This window comes from Eublepharis macularius, chromosome 8 (assembly GCF_028583425.1).
Source record: "Eublepharis macularius isolate TG4126 chromosome 8, MPM_Emac_v1.0, whole genome shotgun sequence".
In the NCBI taxonomy this organism is placed as follows: Eukaryota; Metazoa; Chordata; class Lepidosauria; order Squamata; family Eublepharidae; genus Eublepharis; species Eublepharis macularius.
The window spans coordinates 138026584-138047973 of record NC_072797.1 but is presented as its reverse complement, the minus strand read 5'-3'; the positions used below and the strand labels follow the sequence as shown (position 1 = coordinate 138047973).

At 46.6% G+C, this 21390-nt stretch overlaps 1 protein-coding gene across 2 annotated transcripts in view; it reads left to right on the top strand.

Annotated features, from left to right (window-relative positions):
- The first annotated feature begins 6250 nt into the window (after positions 1-6250).
- Positions 6251-21390, top strand: part of PAX5 (paired box 5) — a 362503-nt gene continuing 347363 nt past the window's right edge. For both annotated transcript variants that reach the window (XM_054987283.1, XM_054987282.1), the window contains exons 1-3: positions 6251-6293; positions 13620-13785; positions 19627-19824. In XM_054987283.1, the coding sequence (XP_054843258.1) occupies positions 6251-6293; positions 13620-13785; positions 19627-19824 (407 nt within the window). The remainder of the gene's footprint in view (positions 6294-13619; positions 13786-19626; positions 19825-21390) is intronic.

The window sequence follows — 21390 nt, the reverse complement described above, 5'->3', positions numbered from 1 at the left end:
ATCGTCTCATGTGGCCTAAAACTCTAGATATGCTCCCAAGGACTGCCCTGAATGGCCAGGTAGGACTCCCCCGGTTTAGTCTTGTGGCCAAATAAACAAGGCCAGAGGGGAACTGAGTGCGAAGGGACATTGCTTCAGACTCTTGGGAATGAAACATCCCTTAGGGATTCCTATATCTTTTAAAAAACCTGTGAAACGTTCAAGAACCTCAACAAAATATATCCCAGATGTAGGGATGTATCAACCCCATGTTTTGAGATTTTTATTATTATTATTGCAAAGGTATCTCGAATATATTTCAAAGATCTTTGAAAGTTGTTGTGCTTGGAATGTGCATTCCTCTTGTCCCAGAATCTCCTCACTCCAGTGCAAACCATAATGGGAAGCGCGACACACGGCCCTACTCTTTCCTCTGCGAGGCCTCCCGGGGGAAGTGCAATTTGTCTCGAGAGAGAAGAAAACGTCGTGTCTCCTTAGGCAAGGGTGCGCTCTGCAAACATCGCATTGCCCTGTAAAGGACCCCCCCCCCCCCAAAAAAAACCAGGCCGATCTTGACCGGCGACTGGACCGTTTCCCTCTCTCGCTGAAATCCATCCAAACCAAATGAAACCCGCCTTGGGTTAAAAGTCTGCCAGGCTGTCCCTGAAGGGGTCTGTCTACAGGCACACCTGCTTGCTCCCCACGGCTTCAGGGAGGGAGAGCATCTTGGGCTCCGGAGGACAGCAGCTCCCCTCCTCAACAAGCCAAACGATGCAGAGGGTCCAGCCGCATCCTTGGCCGGCGTCTTGAATCGAGGTGTTTGTGTATGGAGGGCAGCTCTGCAGGAGACTTCTGGCGGATCCCCCTGGGTGCGGGAGTGCTCCCCTACCCAGGGAGAAAAAACCTCTCTGCATGCAATAAGCTGGCCCCGCGGGGAGAGGCCTGAGGAGGCTTTCCCTCCGAGGTGATGGATTTCCCCACGCAGGTACACGTGTCCTTCCCAAACCTCTTGCTCACCCTGCCGTCTCTAGCGGCCCAGACCTCTTGCCACACTCCTCAGTGCGCTAGGGTTGCAGTGGGGGGACTGGGTGAGATTTACTCCCGAGGAAGCGCGCTTACGCTCCTGCCTTCTCTCTACCAGCTCATTCTGCCTGACGTTTAGAAGGGCTGTTCTGAATCTAAACAGTCTCGGACTGGCCGAGGGAATGGGGCTGGGGTCCGTTTGGAGCTGGTCTCCGCCGGCCGTGCCAGGCCAGCTCCCTCCCCGCGCCTGCTCCCCCACCGCCCGCCCCCATCGAGCTGCCCTTCCGGCGCTCCTGACGGGCGAGCCGGCTGCTTCGCGCGAAACGGGCTTCTCAGCCGTGGCCCTCCGGACCGCAGCTGGACGCCCCCTTGCTCCGCCAGCCTTCCCCTTTGGGCCCGCGCCCGGCGGCGGTCCGCCCTGTCCAGAGAGGCCTCCTTTGGCAAGCCGCCCCGGCAGCTCTCCAGCCTGCCCTGAACCCCAGGCCCGGCCCCGGACGCGCTCCCTGCCAGGCAGACTCCTCGCGGCGGGGCGGGGCGGGCCGTGCTCTTGGGTCCCGGCGACGCTGGGCCCGAACTCTCCGGTGGCGCCCAAGCCTCGCCCCTTGGCCCGGGCCCTGCCCTGCTGCTCAAGGGGCGCGAGGGAGCCCTGCCGGGCCGCCCAGCTTTTCACAGGCACCGTCCGACTGACTGCCAGGGCCTTGCGCTTTCCCTGCCCGGCCCGCCACCCTGCAGCCACGCGAGCCGGAAGGGGGTTTTCCCGACTGGCCGGAGCCGAAGCCTGCAGCCGCCCTGCCTCCCGTCCAGGCCTTCCTCTTTGAATGCAGGGGCAAGGAGGCGCCGTCGGGATTGCGGAGCCCCTGCTCGCCAGCACAGGAAGGTTGATCCCTCCGAAGTGACACTGTCTTCGCCCCCAGGCTTGGAGGTTTACGTGCCTTACATGTCTAGCAATATGCTGAGGGGATTCGAAGAATAAACCGGGGACTGTTATCCAGCCTGCAAGAACCGAGGCAGGCCGAGACATCATCCGTCCAGAGACTTTTTTGCTTAGCAAAACCTCCTCAAGCCGCGACTGCAAGGCTGTTGATGGAGAAAAGTACGCGGGGGCGGGGCGCTTAAAACCGAGCCTCCGCGGCCCCGGAGAATGCGGGCGTCGACGCTTTATTTAAACTCAGCTCCGTTCAAATCCGTGGAGGCTTTTGCTTGCGGCTTCTGGATTGGCAACGCTTTCGATATGAGGCAAACGCCTCATTCTTTCTGGCGTTTACAATGAGTATGTGTGTACAGAGAAGGCGCGCATATATGGGCTTGTAGACACTTGCATCTTTGATGAAATTGACTAATCATATTACAGTGCTCAGGATATCATTACGTTGTTCTAATGAGATGCAAATGTATGTAGATGCAAAAATACAACACTGCTGTGTGAATGCATATTTCACACAACTTGGTCGCTCGGCTTGGGCATACACAATAACATGCAGTCTTATAAGACTCTCAGTCATATTTCCGTGACAGCACGTGCAAGCTCTATTCACACATGCAGGCGACCACTTGATTAGAGGCTTTCTTTCTCTGTCCACCCAGCGAAACAGCACTGTTATTTTATCACTACAGCCATCTTGGTTGGATCACGGTTATTGTATTGTCCATGCGTCCTTTGCGTCCATGCTGTCCTTTACACGTCTTCACCAATATATAGAGCTGACGTATATGAACTGCGCTGTTTTGAAGTGAACCCGATTCTTTCCAGCTGCACGTGCTTGTGAAGTGGGCCTGCTTCTTCCGCCACACACCCGGGTCTTGGGGATGCTTTAGGCCAAAGCAATTCCTGGGGACCTGTGCAAAGGCCCTGCTTTTCTTTCCCTGCTGCACACCCAGCTCCCTGCCCTCGCATCCCCCTACCCGTTTCCCAGAACATCGGGATGGAGGAAACATTCCCTGGCGATGCACACGCCCCTTTAGGGTGCTTTCTAACGTGCCCTGTTCCCACAAGAGCAGCCCCAAAGAACGCTTCACTCTGCCACGCAGTTGTCGCTGGCGATCCCGGCACCCGCGCGACGTCTTCGGGAAACCGAGCGAGGAGACCGTACCGAGCCCCTCCTCTGGGCAGGGTGGCTGCTGCGGACCCCCCCCCCCCCAGCCGCGGCTGCCCTCGAAGGATCCTGACCGCCCTCCTCTGTTTTAGAAACAGCCTCATGGGCTGAGTTTTAAAAAATGGCCGTCATGAACTGGGTTTTTTAAAAGAACATCTTTCAAGAAAACTTATGGCGGAATCTTTTATTCCTGGCCTGGCCTAGGGATGGATCCCGATAATCGCCCCCCCCCCCAAGCCCAACCCGCGGCTTTCCTGGCGCCCGGGATGGATGGATGAATGGACGGCTCGACCACGCAGCGGCGGCGAGGGCAGCCCCGAGGCCCCTGCGCGAGAGACGGGCTTCCCCGGCTGCTGATGGGAGTTCAATGGCAAAATCGATGAGGTCCTTCTTGGCAGGAGCAGAGGCGCCGCGGGGGACCGGCGGGCGGGCGGGCGGGCGGCGTCTGCAGGCGAGGCCCGGAACCTCGGTAACCTTCGGGGAAAGAAAACAAGGCCTTTCCTTCAAGGGCCCACGACGGGCCGAGGACGTTCGCCGCCTTCTGCCTAAAGGGGCTCCTGCGAAGGCAGGCGCTGGCCCGGGGCGCGGGGCGGAGGCGCCCACTTCTCTCCCGGCCAAGAAAGCGGGACCTGAGTCTCCCCCGGGCGCACGTGTGCACGCGCGGCCCCCCCTTTCCTGCCTCTTCTGTCCGGGGGCAGCGGAGCCGAGGGGAGCGCGCCCTCGCCGCCGCCCCGTCTCTAGCAGAAGCAGCCGGCGGAGCCCCTGCGGCTCGCCAGGGTCGCGCGGGTCAGCCACCTCGCTCAAGGCCCGCGTCGACAGCGCGATCCGGGGCAGCGAATGGGCCGCGAGTCCCGGTTTTGTAGGCACCGCGCTGGCAGGCACCGAAGAGGCGGGCCGGAGGCGGCGCCCCCCTCGCCCAGGCGCCCTTTCTCGGCCAGACCTTAACAAAGCGGGTCGTGCCCAGACCGATTTGCACCCCACCGCGCTCTGGTCCGGCCCACTCCCGCCGCGGTCTCCCTCGCACTCCAGCAGCTCGCCGGTACCCCCCCCCCCCCCCCAGAAGCTCCAGTCTTCTTTTTGCCAGAGGAAAACAAAACAAATGGGGAGGGAGCGAGCGAGAGAGACAGAGAGCGTGTGTGTGTGATGGGCGGGGAGGGGAAGGCTTGGCTGCTGGCCTAAAGGCCTCGGACAGCGGTCCTTGCGTGGGTCTAGGCGGACTTGATTCGGGAGTCGGCCTGGCCGGCCTCCAAGGCTGACGCGCTGAGACCGGAGCGCCGCCCCCCCCCCCCGCCGCAGCTCTGCAAAGGACCCGGCCCCAGCGGCCCTGCCTCGCCCTCCGCGGCCTCAGCTCGCCCGCCGGCCGGCCGGCCAGCACACCTCCACCTTCCCTCGCAGCCTCCCCTTCGCCACGGAAGGCCCCGCCCCGCTCCGCCCCTGCCGATTGCTTCGCCGGCGGCTGATCAGGCGCCGCCCCTTTCCCCGCCCGGCGCTCCCCCAGCCCCGCAGCCAATGCGCGCCGGGCCGTAACTTTACTTTTCTGATTGGCGGCCGAGCGGCTGAGTGGCGGGTGGGCCCGGCCCGCCTGCCCCGGCTGCCCGCCCTGCCCTCGCGCCCGGCCGGCGGCTCTCCCCAGAGACCGGAGCCCCCGCCGCCGCTGTCCACGCGAAGCCGGGTCCTGAAAGCCGCTCCGGCCCCGCTCGGGAGGCGCACCGCCGCGCCGGGGCTGGCAGAAGCCGAGGTGCCCTCGAGGGGGAAAGTCGCCGGGCGCTGGAGCGCCCAGGTGTGTGTGTGCGTGTGTGTGCGAGCGAGCGAGCGCGCGGGTTGGGGGTGGGCATCCGGCTCGCGCCTCCCTCACACGCGGGGCGGGGGGGGGGGAGACGGCCAGGTGGACACCCAGGCGCACGCGCGCAGGCACACACAGGCAGGCACGCCGGCGACCAGAGTGCCCGGAGGCTGCCTCCTGCGCCGCCCCGTGCGCGCCCTCGCCCGCTTGGCCCTGGGAGCGCCGCAAAGTTTCGGGGCGCGTGCGGGTGGGGTGTGTGTGTGTGTTTGGGGGGGGGGGTGAGCGCGTGAGGCGGGACGCCTGGCGCGCGCCACGAGCAAAACACGCCTCTCCCGCCCCTGCCGGCGCTCTCTGGCGCGCGGCGGGGATGCCGCTGGCTGGCTCGTGCTGCCGCCGCCGCCGCCGGTGCCTCCGCGCCTCCTTTGGCGGCTCTCCAAGCGCAACTTCCCGCCAACTTCTGCCGCCGCCGCCGCCGCCGCTCTGAAGGCGCCGCGGCCCCGGGACGCGCCGGCGAGAGGTCGGCGCAGGGCAGCGGGACGGAGCGCCGCTCGACGCCTCTCTCTCTCTCTCTTTTCTCCTCAGGCGCACTTCGGACGCCCGGCCGCGGCGAGGGGCGAAGAAGACACCTGGCCTCGGCGCCCCTTCCCCGCTTCCCTGCCCTTCTGCCTGCGCCGGCCCAGGGCGCTGGGGAGGGGGGCGGCCGAGGCGGCGGCGGGGGACCCCGGCACGGCCGCGCCTCAGACAAAAGACTCGCCCCGGGCGCCCGCCTCGCCCCGAGGTAGCCGGCGCCTGCCCCGCCGCTGAGGAGGGGAAGGAAGAAGGGAAGGAAGGAAGCAAGCAAGCAAGAAACAGCAAGCAAGCAAGCAAGAGCCCGCCCGCCGGCCGCCGGGAGGACGCGCCCGCAAGGTGGATCCCCGCCGGGGTCCCGCGCAGGTGCTCCCGCCCTGCCCGCCGCGCCTTCCCCCGCCCGGACTGCCCTTCGGCGGCGCCTCCCAGCCCCTGGACGGGATTGCCGGGCCTTTGGGAGGCGGCCCAAGCCGCGACCGCCCGACTCGCCGGAGCCCCGGCCGGAGCCCGCGGGGGCCGGGCGGGCGGGGACGCGGGGAGGCCGGCGAGCCCGGACGCGCCCCGAGCCCGCTCCGCGCCGCCGCCGGGCGGCGTCCCCCTCCCGGAGGCTCGCTCGGCTCCGGGGCTGGGCGTCGTGGCCGCGGCGCGCCGGTCTCTCGCCCGGAGTTTGCTCTTCGCCAGCCGCGCCCGAGAAGTCCGCCGGCCCCCGCGGGCCCCTCCGCGGCCCCGAGCAGCGCGCGCCTTCTTCGCCCGGAGTGCCGCTTCGCCCGAGCTCGCGAGCGGCGTGCAGCGCCCGGCGGCCCCGATGGAAATACACTGTAAGCACGACCCGTTCGCCGCGATGCATAGTAAGTAGAGGCGGCCGGCCGGCTCCTTCCCTCTCGCGCTTCGCCGCGCGGCCCGGCCCGGCCCGGCCCGGCCCTTTCTTTCCCTCGGAGCGGATGGCGGGGCGGGGGCGGCCGGGCGGCGGGGAGCCGAGGCTCGGGGCTGGGGGCATCGCGCTTTTGGACCCGTCCCGCGCGGAAAGCGGCCGAGGGCGGCAGAAGCGCGGGCTCCGCTTGCCTCCCCGGGAGTCGCCGCTCTGCCTCCAGGCCGGGAGTGCGCGGTGCGTGTTCAAAGCCCGAGCAAACTCGTCCAGCCCCGGGAGAAGAATGTCGGGGGGCGGGGGGCGGAAATCGGCACCTTCCCCTCTTGAGAAGAGAGCAGAATAATTTAGGGAAGGGCGATGCGGCCAAAGAGAAGCCTCGTGGAAGTCCCTCCTGATGGGAGCTTGGAAGCCGCGGGCAACAATCATGCGTCGCCTTTGGCAGGGCTGTGTCCCGTTTTCAGCGGCGATTAATTGAAAAACCAAAGACAAAAAAGCACTAAAAACCTTCATGTGACACGTAGTTAAATGTGTCGTCAGCACAGATCAAGGGCTGTTAGATGGGGACACTGAACTTGGGGCAAAGGAATGTTATTAGCACTCTTACCCTAAAAGGAGGGATCCCGTTCAATTCTACTTGCCAGCCGAGCTAATTTTTTTTTAATGTAGAAACGTTTCCTGACTATGGCTTTCATTCTTCTCTTTTACTCATAACCACCAGCTCTTCTCGTCCTTCCATCCTTTCCTTTGTGTGCGTATGCCTGCCTGTGTGTGTCTTACGAAGTTCAGGGCTATCCAACTTGACTTTTTATTTTTGCCATTTAGTCTAAATATGGATTGAAAGGGGGAGGGGGGAAGTGATCTTTTTAATATTAAAAACCATTTTAATAATAGTATCTTTCCAAAGCACCTTTAAGACAGTTCAGGACCAACCCCTCCCCCCCCAGAAAATGCAAACTATATTTAAAAGTTAAAGAAAAAAAAGTTTAATCTGAGGTGGGTTGTTCTCTCCTAAACGTATTTTTAAAAGAAGACAAAATGCAGCTTTGATTAAGGGGGAGCGCGAGCTCGTTTTTTTAATAAAAAGGGGAAAAATGGTTGCAATGTCTAAGGACTGAATGAGGCACAATGTTTAGAAGGGCCTTAAACGTTGGGGCTTGACTGTTTAAGTTAGCTGGCCGTGTGTAATGTGTTTGCTTGAGATTTGTTGTGCTTGAGAGGGTTATAGGAGATTTATCCATTAGCACAATGTTATGTGAAATGACATCTTCTCTCATGGTGAGTTAAACGCCGGATTAGATCCAGAGATTTCAAGGAAATCTTGGGTAGAACGAATCGTATTTCCCTCACACATCACAGCCTTTTAACCAAGGCAGCTGTTCTCTATCTATCTATCTATCTATCTATCTATCTATCTATCTATCTATCTATCTATCTATCTATCTATCTATCTATCTATCTATCTATCTATCTATCTATCTATCTATCTATCTATCTATCTATCTATCTATCTATCTATCTATCTATCTATCTATCATTTTCAACTCTAGATCATTGAACACGCACAGCAGGCATAACAGAAAACCAGGCTGTAACATTTCCTGTGAAATAATGCAAGACGATCCACCTATTTGAAGAAGCGCAGTCTTCCCAGCTCACAATAAGGGCGACATCACAGAAAGAATAAATATTTATAAAGAAAATTTAGATTAGTAGCCTGTAAATGCAGGAACTTAGTATGGGGGGGATGCTTTAGAAAACCGACATCAGAAAAAGGGCATCCCCCCTCACTCTTGGACTTGCCTTTGTGCTAATTTGAAGAGTGACCATGTGCAGGGAAGCTGCCAAGCGACTGGAAGTTCCCCTCATTAACCTAAATAATTATAAATCGATATTTTCTGCAGGAATTTGATAACAACAAAAAACAAACACAGAGGTGGGAGGGAAATCTACCTTCTGTCTCTTCCCTTTTCTCCTCTGTTCTCGCTAATTTTATTTATGAAGCTGTGCCGGGAAAAGGGGGAGAGTTGTAGCTTTTGGTTTCCGAAAGTGGCGTGCTTGTGTTTATGTTATTGTGTAGGGGGAAGAGTGAGAACGGGGCTTCCCTGCGCGTCAGTATCACGCTGTCCTCAGACAGAAAACGCATTTTTAAATTGTAATACGCCGCTTGACACATCCCTCTAGCCCCACCGTACAAACCAACCATTCTGCAACCCTGCATTTCCTCTGCTCGTCCAGAAAAGCTGGCTTTCTGGCCGCTAGGCATAGGCTTTGCTTCTAAAGAACCCAATGGGAGTCTGCTCTTAAACTAATCTCGTTTTAGACGCCCTCAGAACCAAACTGGAGGTAGGGTCCCTTTCCTGTTAAATATGAGAGTTTCCTGTCAAAAGAAACAGGAAAACCGCTCAAAAGTCGTATGCAAAAAGCATCGAAATCACCTTCGGACAAAACAGCAAGGAATTGATTGGAAGGCATAGGGATGTTCTTAGCTGCTCTCAGCTGTATTTTGATCCGAGGAAAAACGAAATATTTCCTCCCTATTAAATCAGAAGTGGTGTCAAAACATACAGCAGGAGAGACCCATTATGCACTCTGTCAAAGCGTAGCAGCATTTTGGCACCATGAAAACTAGACCTTTACAGGTGGGAAGAAAATAAGAAAGGAGAGAGAATGTTTTTCTGTGGTCTATGTGCATATGTTGCTTAAGTCTCACTCCATTTTTCATCATAATTACTCGTAAGTAATTATGTGCGTATCTCTGTGCAGATGAACCTAGCTGATATTTGGGGGGTGGGGTGGGGTGAAGGGAGCATTAAATGGGATGTTTTGCACACTTGAGTTAGTTACTGAATTAGCTTGCATTGACCGGCTTCTCAGTTAGCATGACAGAACCGGGCAGCCGGGAGAAAGGACCTTACAGCTATTTCTAGTGAAAACCAAGATTTAAAACAGTCAGTTTCTCCAGATTTACTATCCCTCACACTGAAAGAAAACTTTTGTCTATTAACTCTTTCCCTTCGTAAAGTTTTACTCTTTAAAAACCTTTCTTTGATCATTTGTATATGATGTCAATACTTTACCCACCTCAAAAGGTGTCATCAAAGAAGAGTTAGATTTTTGGAGATTGCAGAAGACTTTTTGGCTGTGGAGCTTCTATCCGACCAGCTCCGGAATGATTAAGCAAATGATGAATTTCCAAGACAAAATCTCAGTTGCCTGTCTGCTGCCTCCTCTACTGGCAATATATAAAACCCCCTTACAGGATAAATGCATTGTTTTCCAGATTGAGCAAAATACAAACTCTGAAAGCGAAGGGAAGAAAGTTTGAGATAAGGCAAGGAAGACTTAGCTTTAAAATGCTGAGTCAGCTGTTCCTTCTAACGCAAGAAAGACCTGCCTGGAAGCCGAATTCAAGACGCGGTTCTGCATGTGGCCGAAATGAGCTAGAACAGGTGGAAGGTTCCTTTTTAAACCGTGTCCTGATAAGGCCAAAGAGGAGCTGGACAGACGTTTGCATTAAGGCTTGGAAGCATCAGAGTAGAACCAAACAAAACATGTAGAAGCCAAAGAGTTTGGACATAAAATTCAAAGGGAACCATGCAGATTTGTCAGCCTGATATTTCTTACTTAAAAAAAAAACAAATAATGAAAAATATTGTATTGGGTGTTTGTGTGCCTGGAGTTACAGTCGTTTAGGGCAGGCAAAATACATTTCCACCCAATTTGTGCTGGAGCACCTGCATACTTCTAGGAAAGATATCTACTTTTGTGACTTATTAGGGCTTTTAAAAAAAATTATGCCCAAACAGAACCGCTGTTCCTTTAAAGCATGTAACAGTTTCCTGTCAGCTTGGACAGTTCTTTCCTCTTGCATAAAGAATCTCATAGACAATATACTCAATGCATCTTCTTTACGTAAGTCATGTGCCTCGTTTTACAGATCTATAATGTGTGTGGAACGTGTCTGCTCTCGCTGGTATTCCACCTCCCATCTAGGCTTAACTCACACACGCCGTTAGCTTCATTGTGGCAGTTTTTTTTTATCAACACTGGATTAATTCTGCACCAGAGTGGAAACTGCTCCCCTCTCCCCTTGAATTCTAATTCAGCACGCAAGAAACACAGCCTGCCTGGGAAAGATCAGAAGACAGCCCTACTGGTACCAAATAACCAGCAATATCTTTCGGAGCTCAGCTCAGACATCCAGAGAAAGAAGCATTTGACCTTCTGGGTCTCGTGTGCTTTGATGTCTTCTCTTCAATGTGCTTGACTGGTCCTTGAAGCTATGAAGACCCCCCCCCCCAGCACCCTTCTCCCTCCTTTGCCTTTAAAGCATTGAAAAATTCTGTCTGATAATGGAGAAGGTATACACCTGAGCAGAAGTAGGCATCCCCATGGATGGGTCGTTTTCTTTTCATTTAAGCAAGTTATTCCCCTTCCGTCCCATAAATTTCTCCAGCAAGAAAGATGAACGGCATAAATCCGGAGGCCCCATTAACTGCCAGTGAGGGGCTCCGGAAGCAAGCTTGTTCATCCCAGTCTGCAAATTATGTTTTAATGTAATTTAGCAACTACACATCCAGCCCCTCCAGGAAAGGAGTGTTGATCGGTCAGTAGCCCCCCCCCCCCTTTGATAGGAGAGTTTCCTTTTCCTGGCACTCTCTGCAGTCCAAACCAACTGGAACAGAAGCTGAAAAGACTTGCTTTTTCAGAGCTGGATCAAAACCAAAGTGCTTTTGGCTGGGAAGTAGTAAGCCATTGGGACAGGAGAGGGGATGGGTGGGGGGAACTAATTTTTTGGAAAGAGAAATCTGGCATCCTCTGTCTGTGTCTATGCCTGTCAGCAGCATGGTTGTGTATGTTTGTTAGCTTTTCTAAAACATCAGCTTGTTCAAACTTTACTTATGGATTTTAATAGCCATGACTTACTTACTTTTCTTTCTTTCTTTCTTTCTTTCTTTCTTCTTTCTTTCTTTCTTTCTTTCTTTCTTTCTTTCTTTCTTTCTTTCTTTCTTTCTTTCTTTCTTTCTTTCTTTCTTTCTTTCTTTCTTTCTTTCTTGATTCAAGGTGTGTGACCCAAGATACCCAATACCTGCTTCCCCTTATATAGACCCACTATTTTCTTGTAGTTCAATGGCTATTTATCTGAAACAAGCGCTACTAAATTCAATATGACCTATTCTCAAGTAATGAGTATAGGATTACAATATGCAGTCCTTTACACAGGTTTACTGTTTAAATCCTATTGACATTAATGGGATTTAACCAGCCCAATCGCAGCTATGACTGCCTTTTATTAAAATATTTGAGTGAAAACATCCAAGAGATTTATTGCTAGAATTAACAAGTTTTGTGGCCTAGGTGGCCCTTGTACAATAGGATACAAGAGATTCTCCTACATGTTGACATTATCTTCTCTTAAAATATTGGTCTTTCTTACATTCTATTTTGTGCTGACTTGTGGTGATGTGAGACATTTTTTCCTTTTACTTAATGTAGGCGGCCAAAGTTTATTAAATTTGATTTCTTCAAGGTTTCACTTTCACTGAACAGTCTGTGTCAGTTAGGAAGCTGAAACTCTAGGCTACATAACTTTTAGAACAAATATATATGAATACCCAAGTGAACTGATAAATCAGATACATTTCTGGCTGTTGCAACATTAACTTGGATTTTAAATCAATAAGTATGGCACTAAAATGTATAGCTAATCAAGACATAAATGCATATAGTTCCTTTGTCTAATGTTGATGTGCAGATCTGTAACTCTGGAGGCTTCTTTGATAGCAAGCATAGCAGGCACTATTTCTATTTACAGCAAACGGACAATTTAGGAAGAGAAAAAAAATCCTGAAAATCCTGTGCAGTCCATTATATTAGTCTAGCTCTTAATTCAGATAAATAACCCCCCCACCCCACCTTTCCTTCAATATCAATCAAGGGAGAATTTTATAGCTCAAAATTAAGACATGGACATTTCCTTAATTTTTGAGGCAAGAGCAATTTTGAATCCTAGCTAGTCATCTGAAATACATAAATAAACAAAAACATGTATATCTCTTCAGAAATATCAGAGAACTTGCGAGAGGTTGCTCTGTGAGGGCTCAAACTGGCTTTTTAGTCATCAGGTATTTTATTATGATTTATTATGTGTTCTGGTTTAGAAAATATTTACAAAGTTTGACAGCAATTTATCAATGGCAAATGACTGGATTAAAATACCATTTTTATTTGTAACGGATTGGTTTAGAACAGAGACAGTTTGATTTGGCAGCTGACTCTTTACAGCTCAAGGCCCTCTGTGAGTAGAGAGGTTAGTTTATTGGTTTTGCTCATTTGTTGCCAGTAATGCTAGTTGCTGCCGTTATTTGTTCACAACATTGCCACTTCTCTGTAAGTGGTTTGCATGGTTAACAATTTGAGAAGGGAATTGTATTTTCTCGCTCAGCTACATGGCATTATATTTTGTATTCATCAGTTTTACCCAGTTAGCTCTTATTCATCTAGGCGGGACTTATTTCAGACTATATGTTTCCCTTTAAGGAGTCTAGTGAATATCAGGAAACTAGGAATAATACTGTACCACAATTGGCCGAGCCACATTTCCATATTAGAATCTTAATATTTTCAGATGGTTGTATATTATCTCAGCCAAAAGTTATTCCATGAGCATGCAGTGTATTTCTTGAATACATCTGCAATTCAACTGTAAATCTGAAAGAAAAAGAAGCCAGTGCTTTGGCAGAATCCATATTTGGGTCAAATAAGCTACATATACAAAGACAATACTTTGGCGTTTTCTCAGAGTATAGGCATCTGTCAGGATTTAGATAGAAGCAAGTCTGATATAATTTTAACAGGACTTTGAACAGTGAACATGCTGCAGATTTCTGACTTACAGTTCACTTAAATCATATAGTTATAATAGCTCATAATTTGTTAAATGTGTACAAAGATTGGCTTTAAAATAATGTTAGGAAGATGGTTTTTACAAAACTTAGGTCTTATTCTGATTCTACATATTCATGATTACTGAAGTAATTAGAGCTACACAAGTGTAACAAGTGTAAAATTGCTATCAGTGTCAAATTAGGCCTCAGTAAATAGCATTGTTCCTTCTCCTCTCAGCAAGTAAACCATAGCCTACATTTTAAGAAATACCAAAACTCTTGTCAACAATAAGTTCTTCAGTGCTTAATAGGAGAGGGGAATCCATAGCTGAACAGAACTTCTGCAAACATCTTCCAAAAAATCACAAAGATGTTTTTTTCTTTGCTTGTTTTGTCCCCCCCCCCCCCATATGTTTCAGGACATGGAGGAGTGAATCAGTTAGGGGGTGTTTTTGTAAATGGTCGACCGCTCCCTGATGTAGTCCGCCAAAGGATTGTGGAACTTGCTCATCAAGGCGTCAGACCCTGTGACATCTCCAGGCAACTTCGAGTCAGCCATGGCTGTGTCAGCAAAATACTCGGCAGGTAAAAGGATATCAGAAATCACTTCTTTTTTTAAAAAAAATCAGTTGTGGATGCTGTTTTCTGTTACAAAAGGGGAAAAAAAACCAGGGTAGCTGAAGAGTAAGCTGAATTTTAAAGAGATGATAATGTAATGAGGAGAAGAATTTTAGAAAGTTCACTTATACAGGCGATGTGCAACTCATCAGGGATGAGATATTTATTAAATATATTCTTGCAAATAAATTTAAAGGATGGATGCTGTACTTCCTCCTGAATAAGTAGGCAAATCTGTGAGTCATTTACAGAGTACTCAGAAATCAATTACTAATCATTCAGTGGAAACCCTTTTGATTTTTTTAAAAAATCACTTTGCTTCAGCATTTACTGTCATCATTATAAACTCATTTCTATTTCAAGAGAGTTGCTCTAACCCGCTGTTGACATTGCACTTTTGGGGATATACAGGGCTTTTTTTCAGCTGGAACGCGGTGGGATGGAGTTCCGGAACCTCTTGAAAATGGTCACATGGCTGGTGGCCCCGCCCCCTGATCTCCAGACAGAGGGGAGTTTATGGCCACCAGCCATGTGACTATTTTCTCCGAGGGCAACCCACTGAGTTCCACCACCTCTTTTACCAGAAAAAAAGCCCTGAGGATATATATCACAATCCAGAAAAGAATCAACCCTATTTTAATTCAATTGAAATCAATTAGTTTAAAGTTAAACCCTTTACCTGGGATCATGATGATATTTTCCTCTAAAGAGTGTAAAAATAATAAAACAATGCTGTTTGAAGTATGTTTTGTTTATACAATGAATCCGCAAGCAGCGATTGTTCTTAATTTTTGGACATTCAAGTGTACTCATCACTTCACAGTGGCAATTCTATAAACCACAGCAGAATACTTTTTAAAAGTGCAGTTTTCCATCCCCCCCGCCCCCCCCCCGGGTTTAAAATGCAGTTTCACTTAGGCTGAGGAACAGTATGATTTGGGGCATACTGTGTTTTGGAACACAGATCATGATACCATTTTCCAAGTTTTTCTTTTCACTGAAATAAACTGGCCAGATATATCAAACTGATTTAAGCTGACAGACTGATCACAATTATCACCCTTATTCTTGCAAAAAGAGAATATATTTGCCTATTGCTCAAGATCAACTCTGCACACATGGAAAGCTTATAATATGTTAAAATTGTTAGTATTTAAATTGCTACAGGACTCTTTGCTGCCTCTCACCTATGCGATGTATTTGGAAATACCTGAATTATATTTGGTTATTTTGTTTTCTGTTTGTTCTTTTATTCCCCGCACCTTCCTAACTAATAATAATTACTTTTTGGTGAGAACTAGTGATTAATTTGGGATGCAACCCTATGCACACGGACAAGGGAGAAAATTCCCTTGAATAGAATGGCATTTACTTCTGAGTAAATGTGCATAGGCACAGATTAGATTTTTATCAGTTCTACTTAAACAGCATATATGCATGTTAAATTTCACCTTAAGTACTATCTCTCCTGTGTTTTTAATATTCTTTTTAAAAAAGTAATATAATTGTTGTAAACTGTAACTGTAAAGCTAATGCTCTGCAAACATAACATTTATTTGGAAATCTATGTTGTTTTACACTAATTAGAATAAAACTTCCACAAAATGTAATTTTGATAAATCAACTCTCCTTTTAAAAGGACGTTCTTTCCACACCACTGCATACAATTTCTTGAGCATGGGTACCAATTCTACCCTGTTTCAAGCATGGCAAAATCTCCACTGAATCTCATAATTCCGCATAATACCTAGGGCTGGTAAATCTTTTCTCTAGCCTTACTTTGTATGCTATTATAAAACCATGAGAGCCAGTAGTAAGATATAGTTATAAATACCATTAAGACTGACTTTTCTGTCTTATGTCCATGTAGCATAACTGCGTTTCAAAGACTAATCTTAAGCAGAGTGACTCTGGAGTAATTGCACTGTAAATGGAATCAGTCCTGATTTTGTACTGTTGTATAGGGAAATACAAGGCAACAAGTTATGGTTGTATCCTAAAACCACTTATTTTGAAATTGTTCATCTAACTGTAAATGGGAAAACTCTAGCCTCTGGACTGTGGTTTTAAAAATTCTAAGGCATGTGATATTTCCTTAGAAAGATCAGGGTAGTACTAGTGACCCAAGAAAAAGTCTGTCATAAGTATGAACCTTATTAGGACTGTGAAATTACAGTTCCCCCCCCCCCAAGTTTTGCTATGCTAAAACTGGTCATTGGTATTTTTGTGTAATAATAATCTTATCTCAGTGCTGTTTGTTAATGAGTAATATGAATGGCAAGTCAGGTTGGTGACATTTTCCTCCCTCCTCCCCTTTCCAATTTGAAGATTAGCTAACAGCTTCTATTAGTATCAGTGAATAAAACTAATAAACAGGCAACTCATTTACCTACCAGAGAGAACATCAAACAGTTTTTACTGTTTCTGAATAGATTTGTCACCAGATATATTTGCATTACTGTGGAGCTAAGAGTTGTGCTCCGGAGCTTTGTCATTTAAGTTGTCAACAATAAATTGGAATTTCATAGCTCATTATTTTCATAACTAATAATTACAGTTGGCAAAATGTCACTGTAATTGGAGCTCTCTCTCTTTCTGTGTGTGTGTGTCTGTGTGCATAAAAATATAACGTGAACCCACATGTTAAATAAACTCAATTACAAATTTTGGAGTCAATATTTCTTAATTTACAACCTTGACATAAAAGAAAAAGCAGACTATGAACCATCCAGAGAAATAAGCATCAACCGTCGTTTCTGTACATAATGGGCTGTTTCTGAGCCTTACGAACATGCAGGCTGATCCTGCAATGCCACTTCTCTCAATGGGGTCTCTATTGACAACGTGAATCCTGTAACAAGATCTAGTGTTATTTGGCTGCCCTCATCCTGGATATGGAGTTCAATACAGATTTTTCTGTTCTAGATTGGACATTGCACTCTGGGAACTGTAGTGTCCTTCGGCTATACGTTAAATATGAGGACAGCTTGCATAAAGCTGTAGTACGTAGCACAGAGGAAATGATTAGCCCTTATTTTGTCTAATATGTGTTTTCAAATTTGGGTATTGGGGGGAAATAACAATGATGCTAGTTACTGGATCATTTTAAGACCTATCACCCTGGCTTCCGTTTTTTTTTGTGCCAAGATTTATATGAGGCTTAGTAGCCAGTCTGAGGCAGAATCCTGCTTATCCACATTTTCAAAAATGACTGGCATAGGACCCACAAATCAGAACTGTAGCAGGTTAATTTCCACAGTGTCATAGTATTAGGTAGTGGGTGTAGTACATTGAATAAGAGATAACTGTGAATCCAGAAATTCTTTATCTAAAGCTTGCTTCTGCTGTGATCTCAAAAGGTGCCTTAAGCAAACCGATCCTTCAGATAACAGCATCAGCCTACCTTAGAAGGTTGTTGTCAGGATTCCACTAATATAAGGTATATGAAGTGCTTTGAATCCTCTTGAGCGCTTTATAAATATCGAACATTGTTACTGTTTTATCACAAGGTCCCTGACTATTCACTGGGTCTTCCTTTATAGTGCCTAAATTGACAATTAACAAAGATACAGTAATCAGTTATTGAGGTAGAAAGTGTATGAAAGAAGAAACCGGCCATTTTGCTTAAAAAAAACCTTCACGAAACCTAGCAATTGGTAAGAACCTGGTTTATCGGCTCTGAGCTTGATTCATAAGCCGATTATGGTGCATTTGCTTGGTTTTGTTCCTTTGGCTTTCATGGGAATAAATTTGTTTAGTTCTAAGTTCTGCACCGTAAATAGGTTGAGACTGATCAAAATAGGACAGGTATTTCACAAAGGTGTCAAAGCAGTTATATTTCCTATGAGTTGTTTTCACGAGATAATCATGCACCATCCATTAGCTGACCATAAATAAGGTACATTTCTTTAATCCATCCATCCATCCATCCATCCATCCATCCATCCATCCATCCATCCATCCATCCATCCATCCATCCATCCATCCATCCATCCATCCATCCATGTTATTAATAGCCCATCTTTCTCACTCAGACACAAGGCAGATTACACAGTGCAAGACAGTAATGATCAATGGCTGAGACATTCAGGAAACAATATAATAGGGAAATGAATGAATGAACACAAATATATTACAAGAAAGAGGTAAAGCTTTTAAGTTTTTAGGTTTCAGTATTTAGGTTCAGGTATGAAAAGGTCAATCTGTAACAAAGCTTGTCTTGCTCAGAAATTAGGATTTCCCAAACAAGTCTGTATAGAACAGCAGTCCATTTCTGCCCAAATCCTAGAAATAAAGCAGTGAAAAACCAAACCCGGTCCTATTGTATTCAGTTGCAAAACTGTCTTTGATGCTAGTGGTTCTAGGATAGCATTTCAATATCTCATGTCATTTTTATTAACAAGATGCTGGGCTCTGACAACAAAGATTTCGCTTAAAAATAATTGTGCAACTTCATAAACATAATGAGGCACTTGACAGTCAAATGCTGGGTCTAAAGAGCAGTTGGTGACTTGCTCATATCAGAAAGAAAATGGAAATTTGTTCTGTATGAATGTGGTATGGGGTATATGGTTTCTGTACAAAAATTAATTATTATAGAAAAACACTTAACAATACAGATTTATAGATCCAGAGGAGTTAGCCATGTTAGTCTGTAGTAGCAGAATCGAAAAGAGTCCAGTAGCACCTTTAAGACTAACCAACTTTACTGTAGCATAAGCTTTCGAGAACTACAGCTCTACAGAACTACAGCTCTCTGAAAAAGAGAGCTGTGGTTCTTGAAAGCTTATGCTACAGTAAAGTTGGTTAGTCTTAAAGGTGCTACTGGACTCTTTTCTAATAAAGATTTATGATATGTTAGTTATAGAGGAGTTTGGGTAGAAATTGAGAGACATGGCAAAAGGTACACATACTCATATCTTTCTTGTTTGATTTCTCCATTGAGGCTCTATAGGTTTCTCATACCCCAGAAGGCCAGTGCTGTTGTTCAAAACAGCAAAGTCTTGGGTTCAAAGGATGCATTTTATTACCAAAGAATTCCTATAATACACCCTCAGTCAATTCATTAATGTCCATGTGGCAAAAATGCTTGGTAGATTCTACTTAGTGTTTTCATTAGTAAATTACAATTGCGTAATTACGAGAATGGTGTTTAAATACAGTCTTATCAGTTCACTAAATAAAAGCAATGTTTCAGATATCAGGAAATAATTAATAATTAATTTTTGCTTCCTGAAAATGTCAGCTAGTTAAAACATGTGCAACCTTGCAGTCCACAATCATCATGTCAAAAACACTGGAAAAAGGAGTTAATTTGCATTGACATTCAATGCATTGCATTGATTATTTCATTTACTTGAAAAAATATGGCAAGCCCTTTACAATAATTTAATACAAAGGGGACTTGTGCAAAATCCTTGATGCTGGTAGAACTTTTTAACATTACTGTTGCATTACATATTAATAACACATATCAGTTAATTTTCATTCCAAGGTCACTCTTTATATTCATATTGTTTTTATTGTCTTGCCACACATACATGTACATTTGTTACATAAAAAATATATCATGCACCCTCATTTCAAAAAATTAGGGTAAAATCAAACATTTCTAAGTCTATTGCTTTGAATTAGAAAATTATGTATGTGCTAAAATCTTTCCACTTGAAATTGTTGTTTAGATTGTACCTATAATGCTTCTTGTAATTTACTGGAAAGTCATAAGACTATAATTGCTGAGACTATTGAAAATGCATTTCTCTTATGTTGAGCATTAATATATTTTTCTTTCCTGAAATTTCACCCTAGGTACTATGAGACTGGAAGCATCAAGCCTGGAGTTATTGGGGGGTCAAAACCAAAGGTCGCCACACCCAAAGTAGTAGAAAAGATTGCAGAATATAAACGCCAAAACCCCACCATGTTTGCCTGGGAGATCAGGGACAGACTTTTAGCGGAGCGAGTGTGTGACAATGACACAGTGCCCAGTGTTAGCTCAATTAACAGGTAAGGATTTTCTGGACACTTGTTTACTATAATTTATTATTATTGAAAAAGGGAACATGGCTATCAGGCATTTGCAGAATGTTCACAGGTGTAAAACTAACGTATCACAAATTCTTTTTGTGTGTTCTGTTTTCCTCATGCAACATTTTGTGTACAGTAGGAAGAACCTCTTGTGGGGAACAATATAAAATTTCACCCCCTTAAGTAGTACCATAGCCTCTGTCTTGACCTTCCTTGTTCCTACGGTCATCACCCTGGACTATGAAAATTAGGATCCAAAATGAAAACACGAGTAACTTCCTATTGAATGCAATAGGTCTGGCATTCTGGAAATGAGAAAGGTTTAATTTAAGACAAGGACAAAATGGTCTTCATTTTTTCTAGATTTGCTTCTGTCTTTATTACTGAGTCACTGGAAGTGATCCTGAAGAAATCTGTAATGTTTCTGCCAGTATGAAATAAGAGTGGTAGAATCTGAAATGTTAACAATTGTGCTTTTCTGTTTATTGCTCATGTTAATTAAATCATTAGTTTTGCAAGGTACTTTGAGAGCCTTCCATACGATGTGTTATTGAACTCCAGTGTATAAACAACTGTGAACAGTGCGTCAACTACCACTTTTCTCATGACGCAGTCACTGTCCCAGTGAGCATAATTGTAGTTTGCTATAGCAATATATACATTTTATGACAAAACTTAAAAAAAAAAGTTTGGTTATATTTTGTAAACCATAGCTGTTCTATTTAAGCCAAACTTGTCGCCCCAAAATATTTGGACTGTGGAGTAAACTCTGTGTGAATTACTACATTAATTCCTGAAACACCAAACCACAGCAGCAAATTCCCAGTAATATTAAGAGATTTTTTAAAAAAAAGATAGAGAGTCCTATATACAGGATGCCCTGTATATAGTAAATATAGCAGTCCCCCCCCCCACCAGTGATCTGTACATTTGAATGTGTAATTTTACTGGAAATTTTGCATTAGAACTACATCATTTCATGCATATCATTATTTCAGAGGAAGTTGGATACATTTTTTCCATTGAAATTCAATAGACAATTCATGACTAAATTCTGTCCCATTAATTTCAATAGGACGAGTGCATCTTAGTTTGCATTTTGTTAAATGTTGGGTCATTCACATTATTAAAGGTTGTCGTCTTTACAAGAGATTCATTGGCAGATTGCTGATTCACAGCCCAATCACTTAACGAATATGTTACAGCCCTAGTGTTTTTGAAAAGGAAGAACAAGTTTTCTCTGTCCACCCTCTCTACTCCATGCAAAATTTTATAAACTTCCATCACGTTTCCCTTTAGTAATCTCTTTGCTAAAGTGAAAAGTCCCAGACTCTTCAGGCTTTCCTCAAGGAAAGGAGCTCCGCCTTAATCATTTAGGTTGCCCTCTTCTGTACTTTTTCCAGCTCTGCAATGTCCTTTTTGAGATATAGTGATCAGAACTGCCCGCAGCATTCCAGATGAGGCCTCACCAGAGATCTATACAGGGGCATTATGAAATTGGTCATTTTATTTTCAATCTCGTTCCTAATAATCCCCAGCATAGAG